General features: G+C 56.0%; 6 protein-coding genes across 6 annotated transcripts; 2 read left to right on the top strand and 4 right to left on the bottom strand.

The window, feature by feature from the left end:
* Positions 1 to 327: 327 nt before the first annotated feature.
* Positions 328 to 1,275, bottom strand: PHYSODRAFT_481884 (hypothetical protein; the record flags this gene model as incomplete). Its single annotated transcript, XM_009521451.1, has 2 exons — positions 328 to 395; positions 465 to 1,275. 2 exons carry the CDS (start codon positions 1,273 to 1,275, stop codon positions 328 to 330), a joined length of 879 nt encoding a protein of 292 aa, XP_009519746.1.
* An 862-nt stretch (positions 1,276 to 2,137) lies between these two features.
* PHYSODRAFT_554617 (hypothetical protein) lies at positions 2,138 to 4,249 on the top strand (the record flags this gene model as incomplete). Its single annotated transcript, XM_009521452.1, has 1 exon — positions 2,138 to 4,249. The coding sequence occupies one exon, from the start codon at positions 2,138 to 2,140 to the stop codon at positions 4,178 to 4,180; it is 2,043 nt and encodes a 680-aa protein (XP_009519747.1). The 3' UTR covers positions 4,181 to 4,249.
* Positions 4,250 to 4,544: 295 nt separating this feature from the next.
* PHYSODRAFT_554620 (hypothetical protein) lies at positions 4,545 to 5,750 on the bottom strand (the record flags this gene model as incomplete). The annotated part of the gene is made up of 3 exons (XM_009521453.1): positions 4,545 to 4,667; positions 4,749 to 5,311; positions 5,396 to 5,750. The coding sequence occupies 3 exons, from the start codon at positions 5,748 to 5,750 to the stop codon at positions 4,545 to 4,547; spliced, it is 1,041 nt and encodes a 346-aa protein (XP_009519748.1).
* A 537-nt stretch (positions 5,751 to 6,287) lies between these two features.
* Positions 6,288 to 8,354, top strand: PHYSODRAFT_484660 (hypothetical protein; the record flags this gene model as incomplete). Its single annotated transcript, XM_009521454.1, has 2 exons — positions 6,288 to 7,248; positions 7,333 to 8,354. 2 exons carry the CDS (start codon positions 6,288 to 6,290, stop codon positions 8,352 to 8,354), a joined length of 1,983 nt encoding a protein of 660 aa, XP_009519749.1.
* Positions 8,355 to 8,601: 247 nt separating this feature from the next.
* Positions 8,602 to 10,593, bottom strand: PHYSODRAFT_478644 (hypothetical protein; the record flags this gene model as incomplete). The annotated part of the gene is made up of 2 exons (XM_009521455.1): positions 8,602 to 9,548; positions 9,633 to 10,593. 2 exons carry the CDS (start codon positions 10,591 to 10,593, stop codon positions 8,602 to 8,604), a joined length of 1,908 nt encoding a protein of 635 aa, XP_009519750.1.
* A 1,412-nt stretch (positions 10,594 to 12,005) lies between these two features.
* PHYSODRAFT_344723 (hypothetical protein) lies at positions 12,006 to 17,882 on the bottom strand (the record flags this gene model as incomplete). The annotated part of the gene is made up of 2 exons (XM_009521456.1): positions 12,006 to 17,409; positions 17,773 to 17,882. 2 exons carry the CDS (start codon positions 17,880 to 17,882, stop codon positions 12,183 to 12,185), a joined length of 5,337 nt encoding a protein of 1,778 aa, XP_009519751.1. The 3' UTR covers positions 12,006 to 12,182.
* Between the last annotated feature and the right edge of the window lie 1,060 nt (positions 17,883 to 18,942).

Consider the following 18,942-nt stretch of genomic DNA (forward strand, 5'->3'; position numbering starts at 1 on the left):
CATCAATGGATACATTTCTGGTAAGCAGGTTTTATGAGGAAGAGTGAAAGCCCTCAAGTTGGCTAGTAGATACCACGCGAACTCGATGACCGCCTTCCTCGTTAGTGTTTGAGCCCACGTACAACTCGCCACGCTGAATCTGCTCCAAATTACTCTGACACGACCCTTTCCAATCTTTCAGGCTGCACGATACACTTGAGCGCAAAACACCGCTGACTACACTTTGAAATTGAAGAGCCATTTCAGCAGTAGGGCGCAATTCACGATCCACATTGTAGATCGCACGGGAGAGTTCCTTTGAAATTCGTTTGCTGGTGACGGGTGCCTTTATTTTTCAGTGATGCGAGTTATCACGTGAAAGGGGTCCTGTTTTGTGACCACCTCGCTACCAATCACTTCTGTGACAATTTTCTTGACAGCCGACGCGTTATCCGACACAACTACATGATCCAGGTCATCCCCACAAGGCGCACGAAACTGCGACTTCACATGTTGAAGCAAGGCTCGTGTTTCTTCCTTGTTTTCAGACCTGGTCGGCCGCCGCCCAATAATCTGCCCAATTTCATTCTGGAACAGCAAAAGCATTTTCGCATCTTTGAGAGATTCACGTTGCCCCTTGGCCTTCCACAGCTTTAGCCGCTTGCAGAACTTGACAGAGTGATCCATTCTCATGACCCTCTTTACAACACAGTATTTCATCACTTTTTCATACAGCGACCCGTACAGCTCTGTAGCGTGTAGCCATGCCGTCGTAAGCGTGTGATTGTCAACAACTTTGTTTTGATATGCATACTGATCCTCTGATATTGGAGTGGGGGCCTGATAGGTGAAGCAACGCTCGTGGTTTCGCTTGATACCACTGGAAAACAGACCCAAAAGCTTGTAGTAGCGCTGTTTGCGCCTACGCTCCATATTGGCCATGCTACGTTGCAACCCATCCTGCGCGGTAATACCGTCATGAACCATCTCCATGAGTGAGTTCGAGAACACTAGCTTTTGGCTCAGAACAAATGGAAAGTGAAAAATCATATCGGACCATTGTGCAAAGTAATCCGAGCTCACAATGGAAACATATGATCCTGTTACAGCGCGCCTACACTTCACAAATACCAGGTCGCACTTGCACTCCACAGATTCCACCACACGACGGCAATAGTCTTTCACCTTCGGATTGCAGTTGCAGTCTCGGCTGATGCACGACGGCAGACCTTTGCCTCCTCGATACTCCGGGATCCACACGAACAACGGACGTGAAAACAGCCGCGACAACTCCATGTCATCCACCTTTTCCTCAGGATAAACTAGACGGGGAGGGAATGAGCGCCGTCCAACCGTGCTGCCTTGTTATCATTGCGCGCTGCTGACAAGGCCATGCCTACTGCGAACTCCTCAGCTACAAGTTCTCGGTAAATAAAGGGAAAACGGCTGCGCCCCTCCAGGGCTGCGGCCGGAGTTCGGAGATCTCACCTAAATTTATCGGAGTTCGGGCCCTCGAATCTCCCATAAACCGGAATCATTCGGGTCCAAAAAAGGTGAGAAGTGGTCAAATCCGGTCGGATGTGGTCCTGATCGGTGGCGGTAGATTCCCCGGAATAACGTATGAACCCCCACCTCTGGTTCTCAACGATTACACTTCCACCCTCTTCGCAGTACACGAGCATCGATCGCCAGTAATGATCAGCAAGTCGTTCCTTGAGTCCTTGAGTCAGTCTCGATCGAGCCATTCGGTGGGGCAAAGCGCAATCCGCATCATGTTTTCGGCTGGCTCGTTGCCCCATTCGCGTTGACTCCACAAACCGAGGCCGGAAGGTCTCCGGCTATCCACACGATAACATGATTAATATCCAGGTCCTGCGCTTCGTTAAAACACACAGAAGCTCGAACCGATAGCCCGTCTCACTATGCTAGAACGATGCAAGGCATCGCTCTCCAAAAAGCTCGATGCGCTGGGAGCTCAACTTGGGTTGGCCCGGCTCACCCGTCAACACGACGTTCAGCTTTGCCATGCATCGGTATCTTGCATCGGTATCTTGCGGGGTCGCCAGCTGGGAAGTCTGGCAAAGCCCAAGATGGTGCTTTTGCTGGCAATCCGTAAAGCCTGGCACTTGGTGCACGGACCCACTTTACAAACAGCACCATGGGCGGCGGGTCGCTCTTCCAGGTCGGCGAGGATGTCGAGTTCTGGCGGGTGCTGGTGCACCTGAGCATCCTGACCTTCTGCCTCGTGCTTTTCGAGAAGGCGCTGCACCGCATGGAGCACAACTTCCCGGCGTCCGACAAGTACCAGCACATGCTCAAGAAAGTCTATCGAGAGCTCATGGTGCTGGGCTTAATCAGTCTCGGACTCAAGATTCTCAAGGAGAACCCGGACATCGACAGCGATAGCAAGACCATGCTCGCGTTCCAAGTGGCCGACCTCACCATCTTCTTCCTGGCGCTGGTGCTCATCTTGCAGTCCACTGCCGTGTTCCTGCTACTCCGCAACCAGAACGATCGAGCGGATCGCGCCGAGCTAATGAAGACGCAGGACCTCGTCGAATTGGTGGATTCTGTAGACGACGCCAAGGACGCAGTGCCGTCGTTCATCCGAACGCTGCTTTGCTGCGGTCGAGCGTCCAAGAAGAAGACTGTTGTTAAGAAACTCGTCGCGTTGCGGCTGCTTCGCCGTCTCTTCCTTCGTCGCTTTGGGTTCCCCCAGCTCTTCCCGTTCGCCAAGTACCTCAGTCGAGCGCAGGCCAACCAGATCTCGCACATGATCGAGGTGGAGCCGTCCATGTGGGTGGTTCTCCTTGCTGTGGCGTGGGGGATCTGCGGACTACTCAATGTTCTCGAGGCCCTAGATGCGGACATGCCCGAGCGACAGGAGCTGATAGAGGCCTTCATGATCGTCGCGTGGATCGTGCTGCTGCTCCACCTCATGGTCTTCCTCTACTTCCGCTCCTGCGTCCAATATCTCCTTCGACTTGCCGCTGTCAACGAAGATAAGACCATCCTCACTGCCAACCTACACGCCATAGCCGAAGAGGAGGCCAAGGCGTGGCAGAACGAGGAGGCGGACAAGGCGCTGGAGATCATGAGCAGCATTCAAGAACAGCACGAAGAGTTCGAGTACCAGCGAGTCCAGCGCGAGCGGAAGCTTGCCAAGCAAGACGGCGGGCGGCTTGGAACTTACTGCAGCCGTGTATCAGCGCTGTTTAGCGCGGACTCGAGGAAGATCAACGGGTGTGAGAGCATCGGTGGGGTCGTCCCGGGGTCGCCGAACATCGACATCCGCTTCTTCTCGTACAAGGCGTGGCACGTCAGCGTCATCCTCCTCCTCGTGCTCAACGGCTTCCTCATCACGCTGTTCCTGCAGTGCGCCGTGTACGATCTGGACGAGATTTACGAAAACTTCGGCACGCTACCGGCAGTACTCGTGCCGCTCCCGCTCGTGCTCAACGCGTTGTACTTCCAGCGCCACATTTTCTACGACTTTGTCGTTGTTAGCAGCACGCTTCGCATCGATTCGCACACGCTGAGCAGCGTGGTGGAGACGTTTAGCGAGGTGGTGCGTCTGCGGTCCGAGTTCGCGGCCTCACTTCGCCATCATCTAACGCAGCAAGAGCTCACTATTGCCGACCTTCAGGAAGAATTGAAGGCGCGAGACGCCGCTGGCTCGGGGCTCATCGAGGTGGACGAGCTCCGATCTGTGCTCGGGAAGTTTGGCTTCCGCCTGACGCGGTTCCGCTTCAACAGCGTCGTCAAGATGCTGTTTGAGACCGAGAGAACGAGCGTCGCGTACAGCCAAGTGGTTCGTCTCGTGGCGATGGCTGAGAACGAGCACCTCGTGGAGAACGTCCAGGCCGCTGAGTACCCGGCCCATCCGTTGCTGCGGCCGAGTGTGCTGATCTATGACAATATGGGGCAAGCAAGTGCGTTATCGCAGTCTAACTACAGTTTGTTCGCTTCGACGCGTCATGTTCCGCTTGCCCAGTCCAGCGTAAGAGCGGAGCCACACCACCCAGACCACTTTGTACATGTTCCAGCTAGCAGCTTCTTCCTACAGCGCGAGCCAGATGCCTCTGCGATTCAACAGCCTGTGATGCCCCGCCCAAGCGTCAGCTCGCAGGCGCTGCACGACATGTTTAACCTTGAAAGACTGTCCCAGTCCCGTGCGCGGTCCAACACCAGACAACTTTAACCCTCGGCGAGCGACCGCACGTCGCAACAAATTGACTAACTGCCTCAATACATTCAAGCTTGAAATCGCACGCCGTAATGCTGCTTGACCACATTTGACATCTGCATTTACTTGCTTGTGGGCGGGGGCGTCGCGCCTGGCTTCTGTTTGAATTCCGCCCACAGCGCAGGTGGGAATTGCACCAGCACGCGCTCGCGCATGTGCGCTTGAGTCTCCGCGTGGATTTCACGAAAGTCTTCCTGTCCGTGATCGGCCTGAGTCAGTACGCGAGGCGCAGTGGCAGGATTCTCATGCCCAGTCTTGTCACTGTCGGTCGACACAAAGCGCACTTCTTCATCGTCCATCTCCTGGTGGATCGCCACCTCTACTTCAGCCTGCAGCTCCGTGAAAATCTGCAAGAAGAGCAAACATTATACGTTAATAAAGCACAGGGATCGATGGGATATGAGTCGAATTGTACCTCCCAGTTTGGGAAATTCTTGACAACCTGCGACGGAAAAATAAAGAGCAACAAACACTGCGTCAGCTCGCTATCCAGACGAACAGTCAATCAACCCAGACGTCGTACGCTGAAGTATGTGTACGGCTGCGGGTTCTGGTACATGCGCGTGTTCGGCAAGTTGAAGCTAAAGGGCTTGTCTGAAGCGTAGAAGACAATGTTGGCGGCATCGGGCTCGTCCGGCGCCTCCATTTCACGGAAGCACTTGACGTACTTGAACACGCTCTGCAACGTGCGGTAGATGGACTTGGGCGCTGCAGCGCGCGGGCCGTGCATGTAGCCAACGAAGTTCATGACGAGCACTCCGTCTTGCGTCAGCCAGTTCTCGCGAACGTGCAGCATCTCCTCTCGAACGAAGAAGGCGAAAGGGTTCCAGCCCGTGTAGACATCCACAATGAGCAGGTCGTAGGGGTGCTCCTCCTCCTCGTCTTCCGTTTGCACCCCCAAATCCTGCGGCTTACTAGCCAGGAACTTGAGTCCATCCATGACCAATGTCCGTCCATTGGGACATCTCTGCTCGCCCTCTTCCTCATCCTCATCTTCGTCGTCATCTTCATCAGGTCTCGGACACCATTCATACTGGAAATAGTCCGCCGCCTGCGTGACCACGGCCTCACTGATCTCCACCACATCTGAGCAGCAAATTCATCCAAAGGCATAATTAGTCCGAAAGCAGAATTATGCCAAAAGCAGAATTCACCCGAAATCGCTCGCACCGGTGGGGATGTCCATCTCTCGTAGGAAGCTCGGGACGGTGCCGATGCCCAGTCCGATCTGCAGCGCCCGCGTGGGTTTGTCCTTCAAGTAGGCGGCGCACTGCATAATTGTGAAGCCCGGGAACGCCGTCTGCTTGCGCAGATACGGGTCGTCGAACTCGGCCCCGATGATGGTTTCGTCGTAGAGCAGGTGGAGGACCCCGTTGCGCCGCACCACCGCCACCACCGAGTCGTCCACGTCGATGCGGCTCACGACCGTGTACACGTCGTCGGTGGCGGGCTCCAAGCGACTGCCGGCGGGCTGCGTGCCCACACACGACAGTAGCAGAGTTAGCAGAAGTATCAGCTGCAGCATTTGGGGGGGGGCAATCAAGTCAAAAGTATGCTTTTTGGCTGAATTGTGTCGAGATTGGTGTAAAACACATAAATCGATCACCGAAAAGTTGCCTTGGGGCATTAGAGCAACCTCGTGTTGTTAGACGTGAATTTAGTGAACCGCTGGGAACTTACGGAGGACGGCGCCGTCCCGCAGAATCATGTGCTGGACGAGCCTCAGATGGCTGGGTGGCTCACGATCTCGGATGGCGAACGCGAAATTAAACGCACTGAGCGGCTGCTGCGCAAGAACCGCCACGTAAGGGGTCCTGCAGGCGCGGATATCCGACGTCGTGACTTTGTTGTAAGTTGTATGACGACAAGAGGCGAGTTTGTTGAAATCTGCGCTCTAGTGCCCCCTGAGCCTTAGGGACAATACAGTCTGTAACGCATTAGCAGTCTGGCTCGTGGTTCGACACAACGTAAGCCGCGCCAACAGTCCTGAGAGCTGAGATGGTGAGGCCATAAGAGACCCATTTCCTACTTGTCCATTGCCATTTTACTATTGTCTGTCGCGATGGGAGGCGGGTCACTCTTCCATGTGGGGGAAGATGTCGAGTTCTGGAGAGTACTCATTCACCTGAGCATCCTGGCCTTCTGCCTCGTGCTCTTCGAAGCAGGACTACACCGTCTGGAACACAAGTTCCCTCCCTCCAGGAAGTATCAGCACATGCTCAAGAAGGCCTATCGAGAGCTCATGGTGCTGGGCCTCATCAGTCTCGGACTCAAGATCATCAAGGAGATCCCGGACATCGACAGCTACAGCAAGACGATGCTGGCGTTCCAAGTGGCCGACTTGACCATCTTCCTATTGGCGCTGGCGCTGATCTTGCAGTCCACGGGCGTCTTCCTGCTGCTCCGTAACAAGAACGCAAGAGCTGAACGCGCCGAATTGATCACGACCCAAGATCTAGTGAATTTTATCAACGGCACCAAAGGCTCGTTCGCTCAAACGCTTGTCTGCTGTGGCCGAGCAGCCAAGAAGCGGTCTAACGTCAGGGAACTCATCGAACTCCGCCTTATCCGTCGTTTGTTCCTCCACCGCTTTGGACTGCCGCAGCTCTTCCCGTTCTCCAAGTACCTCAATCGCGCGCAAGCTAACCAGATCGCGCACATGATTGAGGTAGAACCGTCGATGTGGGTCGTCCTCCTCCTCGTGGCCTGGGCGATCTGTGGAGTGGTCGAAGTTCTCAAACATCTTGACACCGATATGCCGGAAAGTCACGACCTGGTCGAGGCGTTCATGATGTTTGCGTGGGTTCTGCTGCTGGCTCACATCTCAGTCTACTTCTACTTCCGCTCGTGCGTGGACCACCTGCTTCGATGTGCAGCGTTCAGCTACGACAAGGTCACGCTCACTGCCAACTTGACTGCCATCGCTGAAGAGGAGGCGAACGCCTGGCAGAACGAGGAGGCCGACAAGGCGCTGGAGGTCATGAGCTGCATCCAGGAACACCACGAGGAGCTTGAGTTCCAGCGTCGCCGCAACAAGAACATCGAGGCGCAGCAGCCCAAGAAGAAGACGACTATAGGCGGCAGCACCGACACACGAAATCGAGGAGAGAGCTTGAGCGGCGTCATGCCGGGGTCTCCGCGTATCGACATCCGCTTCTTCTCGCACAAGGGCTGGCACATCGGCGTCATGATGCTTCTGGTGCTCAATGGGTTCCTCATCACGCTGTTCGTGCAGTGCGCGTTCTACGACATGGACGACATCTACGAGGACTTCGGTACGCTGCCGACGATCATGGTGCCGCTGCCGCTGGTGATCAACGCGCTGTTCCTGCACCGGCACATCTTCTACGACTTCGTGATCGTCAGCAACACGCTGCGCATCGACTCGCACACGCTGAGCGATGTGGTGGAGAACTTCAGCGAGGTGGTGTGTCTGCGGTCCGAGTTCGCGACCTCACTGCACCACCATCTAACACAGCAAGAGCTCACTATTGGCGACCTCCAGGAAGAATTGACGGGGCGAGACACTACCGGTTCGGGGTTCATCGAAGTTGACGATCTCCGCTACGTGTTGGCCAAGTTCGGGTTCCGTCTCACGCGGTTCCGGTTCAACACCGTGGTGAAGCTGCTGTTCGAGCTCGAAGGCACGGCGGTCGCGTACGCGCACGTGATTCATCTGGTGCTCATGGCTCAGAATGATAACCTGCTCGAGTCAACCTCAGCCCAGCAGCAGCAGCCGCATCCGTTGTTGCGGCCGAGTGTTATGGTCTACGACAACGTCCTCGGTCAGTCGAGTATCATGCTGGACTGGTCCAGTCCGGCCAGCTTCGTGAACGTCTCGATGGAGAGCACGTCGCCGCCCAAGCTCTCTCTCCCTGGGACGAGCGCGCCAACGCACCAGTCGAACTTCCCGCGTCCGAGTGTCAGTTCTCAAGCTCTGCACGACGTGTTCTTCCTGCCTCCGGTGGGTGGGGCACCAACTTCGTTCGACACGGATCTACCTACGACTCCCAAAAAACGCTCGAGCAATCGCAGCTCAGCCAGAACCTTGGAGCTGTCGGAGGACGACAGCGTCCTCCTGAACCACGGATTTGGCCGCCTGGATACTTCAAGGACTCGCGATCTCTAACGCCTCAAACCAAGCGCGAGATTAATTTACGTTGAACGGCTGCTCCACGAGAACTACAAGTAATGAATTAAACCGATTGTGAACTATGGTATCCTTTTGTTTGTCGTCATTTCATTGAAATGACGACCACGACAGGATGTAGGTTGCTATGATAGAACTCTTGCTTCCTTAGCCTTACCAACTTACACTTAGGTCGATACACATATTCGCTGAGCTACGATCGCTCAAGCTTTCACTTTTGGACTACCTAGAGTCGCATGATGTTGGGGCGCACATGCGAGTCGGACAGTCGTTGCAGGTTGAACATGTCGTGAAGCGCCTGCGAGCTGACGCTGCTTTGCCGACCTCGCGTGTTTGCGCCGCGGTGCGAGATCTGCGGCAGCGCCATGCTCCTGATGGAGACGCTGACGAAGTCCGCCAGGCCAGGCTCGTTCATGCTGGGCTCCCCCATGACCGGTAGCTGCCGCGTCGAGTTGAAGATGTTGTAGTTGGACTGCGACCGCATGCTGGACTGGCCCAGGTCGTCGAACATCATTACGCTCGGCCGCAGCAACGGATGCGGCTGCTGCTGCGTGTTAACCATAGTCGCCTCCAACAGGTTATCGTTCTGAGCCATGAGCACCAGACGAACCACGTGCGAGTACGCGACTGTCGTGCCCTCGAGCTCGAACAGCAGCTTCACCACGGTGTTGAACCGGAACCGCGTGAGACGGAACCCGAACTTGGCCAACACGTCGCGCAGGTCGTCCACGTCAATGAATCCGGAGCCTGTTGAGTCGCGTGCCTTGAGCTCTGCCTGCAGATCAGTGACGGACAGCTCCTGCTGGGTCATGTGATGCAGCAGCGACGTCGCGAACTCGGACCGCAGACACACCACCTCGCTGAAGTTCTCCACCACATCGCTCAGCGTGTGCGAGTCGATGCGCAGCGTGTTGCTGACGATCACGAAGTCGTAGAAGATGTGCCGCTGCAAGAACAGCGCGTTGATCGCCAGCGGCAGCGGCACCATGATCGTCGGCAGCGTACCGAAGTCCTCGTAGATGTCGTCCATGTCGTAGAACGCGCACTGCACGAACAGCGTGATGAGGAACCCATTGAGCACCAGAAGCATCATGACGCCGATGTGCCAGCCCTTGTGCGAGAAGAAGCGGATGTCGATACGCGGAGACCCCGGCATGACGCCGCTCAAGCTCTCTCCTCGATTTCGTGTGTCGGTGCTGCCGCCTTGAGTCGTCTTCTTCTTGGGCTGCTGCGCCTCGATGTTCTTGTTGCGGCGACGCTGGAACTCAAGCTCCTCGTGGTGTTCCTGGATGCAGCTCATGACCTCCAGCGCCTTGTCGGCCTCCTCGTTCTGCCAGGCGTTCGCCTCCTCTTCAGCGATGGCAGTCAAGTTGGCAGTGAGCGTGACCTTGTCGTTGCTGAACGCTGCCGAGTGGAGCAAGTGGTGTACGCACGAGCGGAAGTACAAGAAGATCGAAATGTGAGCCAAAAGCAGGACCCACGCAAACATCATGAACGCCTCCACGAGTTCGTGACTCTCGGGCATCTCCGTGTCAAGGTGCTTTAGCACCTCAAGCACTCCACAGATCGCCCAGGCAACAATAAGCAACACTACCCACATCGACGGTTCTACCTCAATCATGTGCGCGATCTGGTTAGCCTGCGCGCGATTGAGGTACTTGGAGAACGGGAAGAGCTGCGGCAGTCCAAAGCGGTGGAGGAACAAACGACGGATAAGGCGGAGTTCGATGAGTTCCCTGACGTTAGACCGCTTCTTGGCTGCTCGGCCACAGCAGACAAGCGTTTGAGCGAACGAGCCTTTGGTGCCGTTGATAAAATTCACTAGATCTTGGGTCGTGATCAATTCGGCGCGTTCAGCTCTTGCGTTCTTGTTACGGAGCAGCAGGAAGACGCCCGTGGACTGCAAGATCAGCGCCAGCGCCAATAGGAAGATGGTCAAGTCGGCCACTTGGAACGCCAGCATCGTCTTGCTGTAGCTGTCGATGTCCGGGATCTCCTTGATGATCTTGAGTCCGAGACTGATGAGGCCCAGCACCATGAGCTCTCGATAGGCCTTCTTGAGCATGTGCTGATACTTCCTGGAGGGAGGGAACTTGTGTTCCAGACGGTGTAGTCCTGCTTCGAAGAGCACGAGGCAGAAGGCCAGGATGCTCAGGTGAATGAGTACTCTCCAGAACTCGACATCCTCGCCGACCTGGAAGAGTGATCCGCCTGCCATTGCGACAATTGTGGAATGAGGAGGACTTCCACGTCCACCGTACGCTCACCATCTCAGCTTTTCGGGGGATCACATCGCCATACGCGATGCTGAACTACAGATTCGCGACGAGCTCCTTTACTTATGTGAGGCAAAACGTTACAGACACTACAGAACCCTGGCACCTACGGAGGACGTCCAAAATCATGTGCTGTGCAGGCTGCCCGCACGCCTCCGCGAGATCTCAACGTTTTGCTTTGAGCTGGTAAAGCCGTGTTTTTTTTTTGCTGTTTGTTCGTCATTTGTTGAGCCGGGCAAACATCCTAAAGGCGTTTAACGCTGTTGTACATGAATTCTGCTGTACATTAACACAAAAATTATGGTCCGATGCGCTGCTGTTGGCAACATTGATAACTTTCATGACATCGTAAGGGATAGACACAGGAGCCTCAATCTTTCATTCGTGGGGATGCTGCTAAAATACCTCGCGGGAGGATGCGTTTTCGCGCTTTGCCCACCGAATGGATCGGCGTAGCCACCAGATAACTCCGTATGTAACGTGCAAAGCACGCTGTTGTACATGTACTGTAGCGCGTTCGAAATCTGTGGCCCACAGGTGGAGACTCGAAAGATTATGGTAATGCAGGAGGTTAGTCAAGACAATGAATGGCCTTTCCCCAACACGTGCAATCTCGAAGCTACAGTAACCGTAATGCATTTTTTTTCCTCATTTCGAGTCTCAACGAAAATGTATACATGTACCGCATCGCCCCTGTCCTAAGCGAATTTCTGTATTGACCAATGAGAGAGTCATATTATTGACATATGTTTGATGCTAAACTGCTGTGCCAAGCACGCTAATCAAAGACGGATGGCGAGCGCATTGACCGAAGAACATGTCATGCTTCGCATCAACGCACCACAAGGTATTCAAATATACAAGGAAGCTCGAGCATAAGGCAAATGACTATAATCGCACAATATATGCAGACGGGCGCGTCGCCGAGCACATATTTTGAGTCGGATAATTTAGCCTATTTACTAAATTTTAGAATCTAATCATTTAGCCATGAAGCTAACCCTAACTTTTAGAACGCACATTGAGGTTCGCTTAGGACAGGGGCGATGCGGTATGTAGCAAGTGATGTCTGTCTTGAAGTCTGGTCGTCGGCTGCAGGCGAGCTGGAAATCCGACGCCATTTGCACGAAAGAAAGAGGGTTGTCCGTCGATACACACGCTAAGCAGTTCTTCATCTTGTCCACCAGTCGCCCCCCCCCCCCCGCACGATGTGGCTGTGCTCAGTTTACATAGGCATGCACTTGTCTTCAACAAGAACCACCGCAGCACTCATCGCACATATGCTCGCTTGAGCGAATCTTGCAGTGGGGACCTCTACACGCACTTCAACGTGTACTGTGTGTAGAACGATCGAAAGATAATAATGAGTGGGGACGTGTTACACGTAGCCTCGGTACGATCCGCAAGATAATCTACCCGCCTACTACAGATACTAAGTGTCAAAAGACTGATGTCCCGCGGAGGACACTCTTAACGAAAAGGAGTTAACCTTATAGAACAGTTGTGTGTAGTATTGTCTAGGCTTTGCTCGCTACCAGCGCGCTTGCTTCTTCCAGGCAACGGCACTGGGGCTATCAGGCTCTTCATCGTACGTCGCCTCTTCTTCCTCCTCCTCTTCCTCCACTGCAACAGCGCCGACAGCTTGATGCATCCGACCCACTACAATATTCTGTACAAGCTGCAGTTCCGCTGCTGGCAGCTCGAGGTACGCGCTCAGTTCCTCCGCTTCTCGCTGCAGGCGGCGAGCCTTCTCGACATTCCACTCCTCCACCTCGAGCGTCTTGGCAGCGCGCATCCACTGCGCCGCCTTGCTCACTCGCTCGGCGATCGTCAACTGCATCATCCGATACTCCTCGCGAGGGAACACAAAGCCCGGTTCTTGGCTCTTCACGTCCTGCAGCAGCGCGGCCAAGTACGCGTATCGTGGCGCGTGGCTATTCGGACCGAGTACAAGCTGGCAAGCCCGCAGACACCAGTGCACTGCGCCCAGTTGCAGTTGCGCTGTCTCCAGTCCAACCTCCAGGCTCGTTACGCGCTCCATCAGCTGCACCACGGCGGCTTCTTGCGTCCTGACGTAGTCCAGCGTAGAGTAAGCAGCGGGTGAAAATGGTCGCAACGCGAAGTCTCGGACGAAATTGTTGGCATGGTTCTCCACGCCCTTCACTGCGTGGACGTACGCCATGAGTTCGTGAGCTCCAGGAGGGCACGCCACAAGCTGCGCCTGCATCTGAGCCAAAACGTTCTCCACTCTCGCCAACGCTGGGCGTCGCCCCAAACACTCGCGACGCAGCAGCTTCTTGTCCAAGTAGTAGAGGTTCTGTCGTCGCGAGCAGCGCGGACAGCGGAACGCTTCGATACCGTCGAGCTCCCGAGGCGAGAGATCAACGCAGGTCGAGTGGTACCATTCATCGCAGAAGTCGCAGCAGATCATGGGCGCGTGCTCCGGCCCACGACACACGCAGAAGATCGGCGCATTACCGTGACTTGCACGCTTCCGCTGCGGTGGTCGGCATGACGCACAAAGGAACGCCTCCTTGGCACGCTGCGGCAATAGCTCGGGGACACACTGCGGGTGGAAGTAGCAGCGACAACGCTGACAAGTCACGAGCTGAGCTCGCTCACTGAGCACCTGCTGGCACACGCAGTGCAAACGCGAGTGTGCTCGCAACGCCTGGTCGACAGAGCGCGAGAGTTGCTGCTGCACCTTATCCAGAGCACTCTGCAAGAACTGACCGAGCGGGAGATGGCTATTCGACGGCCGCAGGAACAGCGCGTGGACAGCGTCGCACCAGCGACGGCAGTCTTGCAGGCGCGAGTGCACTTGTCGTCGAAGCAGCGACGTGCTAGGCACAAAATGGCTGTCCGCTTGGGCGTAGAACGTCTCGACCTGGTCCACTGACGGCCGCTCCATCATCGACTTGAAATTCGGCGCGGCCGCAGATCCCGAGACAACGCTCAGAATCTGGTGCGCGCGTTGTTCCCACAGTCGGCACTTCTCGAGTCGTTCCTCAAGCTCTTGAACTCTCGCGGGAGGAATGGGGAGCGACTTTGCACGTCGCAGCAATGCCTCCAGCTCTTCAGTGCTCTTCGATCGGTCTCGTAGCGCTGCGTCCACCTCCATTGCTTCCGTTTGGGTGATAGTTAGCAGCTTACACAGCGCCTCCGTGTTCGCAATAGTGTTCGGATCGACGAGGTGCAAGTCGTGCACTTCACCCAGCACGCGGTGCACTTGCTCTTGCGTCGGCGCGCTCATGGCAGTGCGTCCTTGCGCTCTCTCCACGATGGAAGCGGACAAGACGTTCACCTTGCAGAGCACTTCAAGATACCGCTGCGCGCCCGCGAGCTGGCTGAGCAAACTCCCGCCTGAGCTGCTCTCTTTCATGGCACGCAGACGAGAACCCAGCTCCGAGATCGACGTCGTGAGCATGCCGTGGCGCACGTTGTCGTGCAGGAGCACGTTCGGAGCGCTCATGGAGCGGACAACCGACAAGGCGTCAGACGGTGAAGTCCGGAGATGAACTTTGCTCGCGGCCTCGTTGCGCTGCACATCGATCGTCGACCTCAGCATATCCACGGCGGCAGCGTGAGCTGCGTGCCACTCGCGGACAACTTCTCGGATCTGTGAGAGTCCAGCGGGTTCAACGATCATCTTCTCAGAGCTCTGCAGCAGTGACTCGAACTGGGTCACGTTCAAATACACACTCCCGTCTTCCTGGCGAAGGAAGCCAAGCAGGCGTTGCGCGTGCGAATCCCAGCGCTCAGTGTCCGCTATCGCTAGTTCTAGTGCATCCAGACGCCCACGATCAGCGCCATCGCAGGATTTTCCGCGTGACAGCAGGCGCTTCAAGTCTTCAACTGTCGGCTTCGTTACGTGAACTTTGTTGAGTGGCCGAAGCGCGGCGTCACAGTCCCTGCTCCACGCTTGAGCTCCTTCCAGTCGCCCGCGCAGACTGTTGATCATCTCCTCAAGACGCGAAGCCTCGTAGCGGTACAAGTACACGAAGTTCTCCGGGTCTCCGCACTTGCACATGGTCGGGTAGTGCTCCAGACAGCCAACGGTGGGGCCACCATTGCTGCTTTGAGGTGGGCGACATCTAGTGCAGACCACAGCCTGGAGATAGCAGTACTGCTTGCACGTCACGCAGCGGAGACCCTCATTCTTACCTGACCGACCGGCCCACAACACCATCCTACTGGGTCGCATGGTTGCGTCCGCAGTCTCCATCTTCATCCTCATCTTGCCGCCTCTGTTGCCTCGAGTCGGATTGGTGGTCCCCATCTTTGACGGCCGCGTGCAAGCTCGAGCAACCATGCTGCGTCTCATCAAAGTCGTCGAAGAGGCTTCGGGGTCAGCAACACCAGCAGAAACCACACGGTACTGGTGCTTCTCAAACTCGACCATGAGTTCGCGCTTGACGACCCGCGTCTTGCTGTCGCTGTCGTTCACGCGTTGCTCGAACTCGCGGTAATCGTGCAGCAATTGTTCAACTGCTGGGAGCAGGGAGGACTCGGTGTGCTCAAAGTCGAAGCTACTGCCGTCCACGAGAGTCTCGGCCAGCGTGCACACGAGCGCTTCGTGACAGAACACTGGCAGCTTGCGGAACTCGCGATACTTCCGCAGGGACTTGGCACCCCACGGTAACCAGTCCACAGTGGCGAAGTTGACAGCTTCGGCGCAGTTGAAGCCATTGTTGAAGCCGGCGTGGTAAGCGGACGGGAACGTTACGATGAACTCGTTCGGTCGGTGCGTAGCTCGGTACACCGGCACGCCATGCTCTCGCAGTGTCTTGGGCGAGAACATCGTGACCAATTGCATGTGCAAGTCGGGCTGACTACCGAACAGCTCGGGCGTCAGCTCCTTCATGGTGCGTTCGAAGTGTTCCGCGCTGGCGCACGGAATGCCGTACCAGGTCTTGGGCGCTCCACAGTGCAAGTAGCTCGTGCTGTAGAAGTTGTGGTCCTCCACATGCCAGCAGAACGTGGAGAAGCACATCCCGGCGTACAGCCACGGCACCATGACACCCTTGATATCTTCGTCCAGGTGCTGAAGCACGGAGCCAGGCAGCTTAGGCATGTTGTTCAGGTTCCAGTCGTCCTGTGCGTAGCGCTGCACTAGCTCCTCTAACGATTTGGCCGCGTCAGCATTGACGTTCTCTCCTCCAGCGGCTGACGCCAAGCCCTCGCGGAGTCCGTGCGAAAAGAACTTGCTCAGTTGTAACATGTACTCACTCTTGGCCTTGGTAGTCAGGTTTTTCCAGCGCTTTGACACGGTTCGCAGGTTCTTCATGTACAGGTCGAGACGAGGAAAGCCGCTGCCGTTGGCTCCCGTGTCCACGTCGCTTCCGTACTGCACTTCAAGGCGCTGCTCATGCATCGGGATACTCAGCAACCGCCAGTACTCTTTCTCCAGGTCACGGTCACTAATCGCTTCGTCGGGGTTAGTATCCGACGACAGAGAGAAGTAGCCTCGCTTCCAGGCGTCCGCGCGCTCCTTGTAGTCCACCATGCTGATCTCTGCGCCCATATCGAAACCAAACTTTGGGTTGTCCTTCTTCTTGTCCGGGTCCATAGCGTCTTCCACGCACTCCTTGCAGTACCAGTCTCCCGTAGGCACCTCCTTCAACGGGTTATCGAGGCAAAAGAGGTGCTGACCGCTGTTGCAGCCGTCGCAAAGCAGCATTTTGTCCCAGCAATCGCCACGCAGACAAACCTGGCAGATCTCGCTGTTGTACGCGAGCTCAGCCGCGTTCGCGTCCCACCCGTTGGCGATGAGGATTTCCATGGTGGACAGCTCGATGTCATCGTTTGAGCCGTCCTCCAAGTAGCGCACGGCGACATGGGGCTTCTTACCTCCGAAAACACGCTTCACCTCAGCTAATACAGCTCCTGCGTCGGGGAAAAATCGGTAAAACTTCTGCCCCGCGAGGATTTCTGGCGCTCCGAGTCGCACGTTGCGTGTCTCCGAGGGTTTAAGCGCCTCGGGCTCCAGATCACGCGTTCGAACCTTCCGCGTCTGGTCATTTTGTCGCTTTTCGGTCTTTGTAGGAGCGTCGTTCTCCTCACTGCTGGTGTGTTCGCCTTCCGAGAACAGTGTACGCTTAACGCGCAGCCTGCCGTCTTCTTCTGTGTCGTCCTCTTCTCGAGTTGTTAATGTGGCGGCCGACCGCTTTCTGCCGCTGATACTGTGCGGCTTAGAAGACGGCGTGGCCTTGGTATCACCCGAGGCGCTGGCGGCCGAAGGCGTGGCATGCACCTCCTCGACCTTGACCTTGACCTTCGCCTCTGTTGTGTCACTACTACTGCTATTGTTGTTGTTGTTCTCCTGCTTGCCTTGCTGCTGCTTTTCGTAGGCGAGCAGCATGGTCTGGTAGTGTGTCTTATAAGTCTGACACAGCTCCTCGGACGGCTCGCTCGCTGCCTTCGTGCGGCCTACTCGACGCACCACCTGCTCCCACCTGTCACTCGCACAGACAGCCTCAAAGCCGCCCAGAGCCACCACCGTCTTGTACAGCAAGTGCAGATTCACGAGCTGCCCGTCGGCGCGCGGCAGCTCCTTCATGGGCTCCCCACGCTGGTACAAGAAGAGTCTCAGCGCCTCCACGAACTGGCCCTCCGCGCGCGAGTGGCCCTCGATGCAGTTGAGCTGCTGCACGCGCGTGCGGAAGCGGAATGTCTTCTCGTTGATGGCGAACGGTGGACGCCAGCCCTTGGGCGGCACGATCTTGCAGATGCCGGCCTGCATGCCGATGTGGCGAATGCTGCAGCCACACAAGCGAGCAGAGAAAACGTTAGCACAGCTATCGAAACCTCTCATCTTCTCAGAAGAGCATTGCTCTCTCCAAGGTGCTTATGCAGCCCTCGTGTGCTCTACATCTGTAGAGGTAGAATTCTACAGCGCTCGCCCTCGCGTGGCCGCCTTCAGACAGGCCAAGCGTGGACGTCGCGTCGGTTGGCATCAGGCAAGGTCTCAACAGTGTTGGTGCAGCTGCAGGCTGTGCCAATTTATTAATTGGGCTTGTGCTGCCTTCGTGGCCGCTGGAACTGCTGGGACCGCAGCCTTTTGAGCCGGTAGAACGCGTCGAGGGCGTCGAGTCTCGAGGTGGTGGAATAAATTACCGCACCTGGAAATATATTTCAGCGGTTGCTGGAACTCCTCGGCCGTGGGGTAGAACACGGGGCACGGAGGGCAGATGTAGCCATCAGTGTCGGTCGCGTTTGGGTCCCAGTCCATGGCAAGTCTCGAGTAAGGAATGGCAAGTGGGTGCTCGAGTCCTTGCGGGCCGTGGGGCGGGCGTGGCTTGTTCCTGAGCGACGGCGAATGCGCGAGTGCAAAAATACTGGGCCAAGACGGCGCAGAAACTTCAGTGGCCGATTACACCGGGTTCTGGGCACAAAGCACACCTGGATGTGCACAATTGGCCGCTGGGCTTTCCCAAGATGGGCACAGGAGGGTAGGTCTCGTTAGCACGAAGCATATCGGTTATCAGGTTCGAAAACCGGGTTAGTAGTCACCAAAATGGCCAAACAAGGTAGATCGAAAGAGATGGGTATTTTTATCGTTCTTCTCGGTCAGATGCTGGGGGCAGCAGAGAACCTGCACGTTTACCGACGATCCCGACCCGCTGGTCTAAGCTTTTAGCCGCTTCCAGGGCATTATGTGGGTCAATTTGCCTGCGATTCACGGTGTTTGGCGGCGCTTATTGCCCTACCGACTTGCTTGTTCGTGGGACAGTCCATTGGTGTGCCATCCTGGTATGCAGTTATGGAGGTGGTAGGAAAAATTAATGCGTCCTACATGTCAAGTCCAGGCGAAGCCTACAGCGCTCCTTTAACGCTGAAACGTTGGATACATTTAGTTCGTCGTCTTCTCTACGTAGTGGCGTGCTTCGGGACCGTGGAGAGCGCTTGTAGGTCGCACACGCGTCGCGCGGAAGCTATTTGTCCCGGTGCCGCAGACCAGCGGAATTTATACATGTCCTGGTGATGGTCGCGAATCGTTGCGCATGCTTTTATCCAATGGCTGCTCCGTATTACGATGCGCATAAATATGCGATGATCGGGGAGATCGAGCTCGGGATGGTTGCTTCGGTGCTGGTGCTGTCGAACGATGTTCGCCAAGAAGGCGCAAGGCAACAAAGCCGTAGTGAAGTGGACACAATACAGTTCCGTTTTAGGTAATCGGGGCTACTTGCGGATGTTGTTCAGTGGTTGCTCAGCGCTTCATTATTCTGCGTTTGTTTACCTGCGTTGCCAACCTTGGCAGCAAGACGGTTCTTGTCGAAGAAAAACAC

The sequence above is a fragment of the Phytophthora sojae genome, assembly GCF_000149755.1.
Source record: "Phytophthora sojae unplaced genomic scaffold PHYSOscaffold_2, whole genome shotgun sequence".
NCBI classification, from domain to species: Eukaryota; Oomycota; class Peronosporomycetes; order Peronosporales; family Peronosporaceae; genus Phytophthora; species Phytophthora sojae.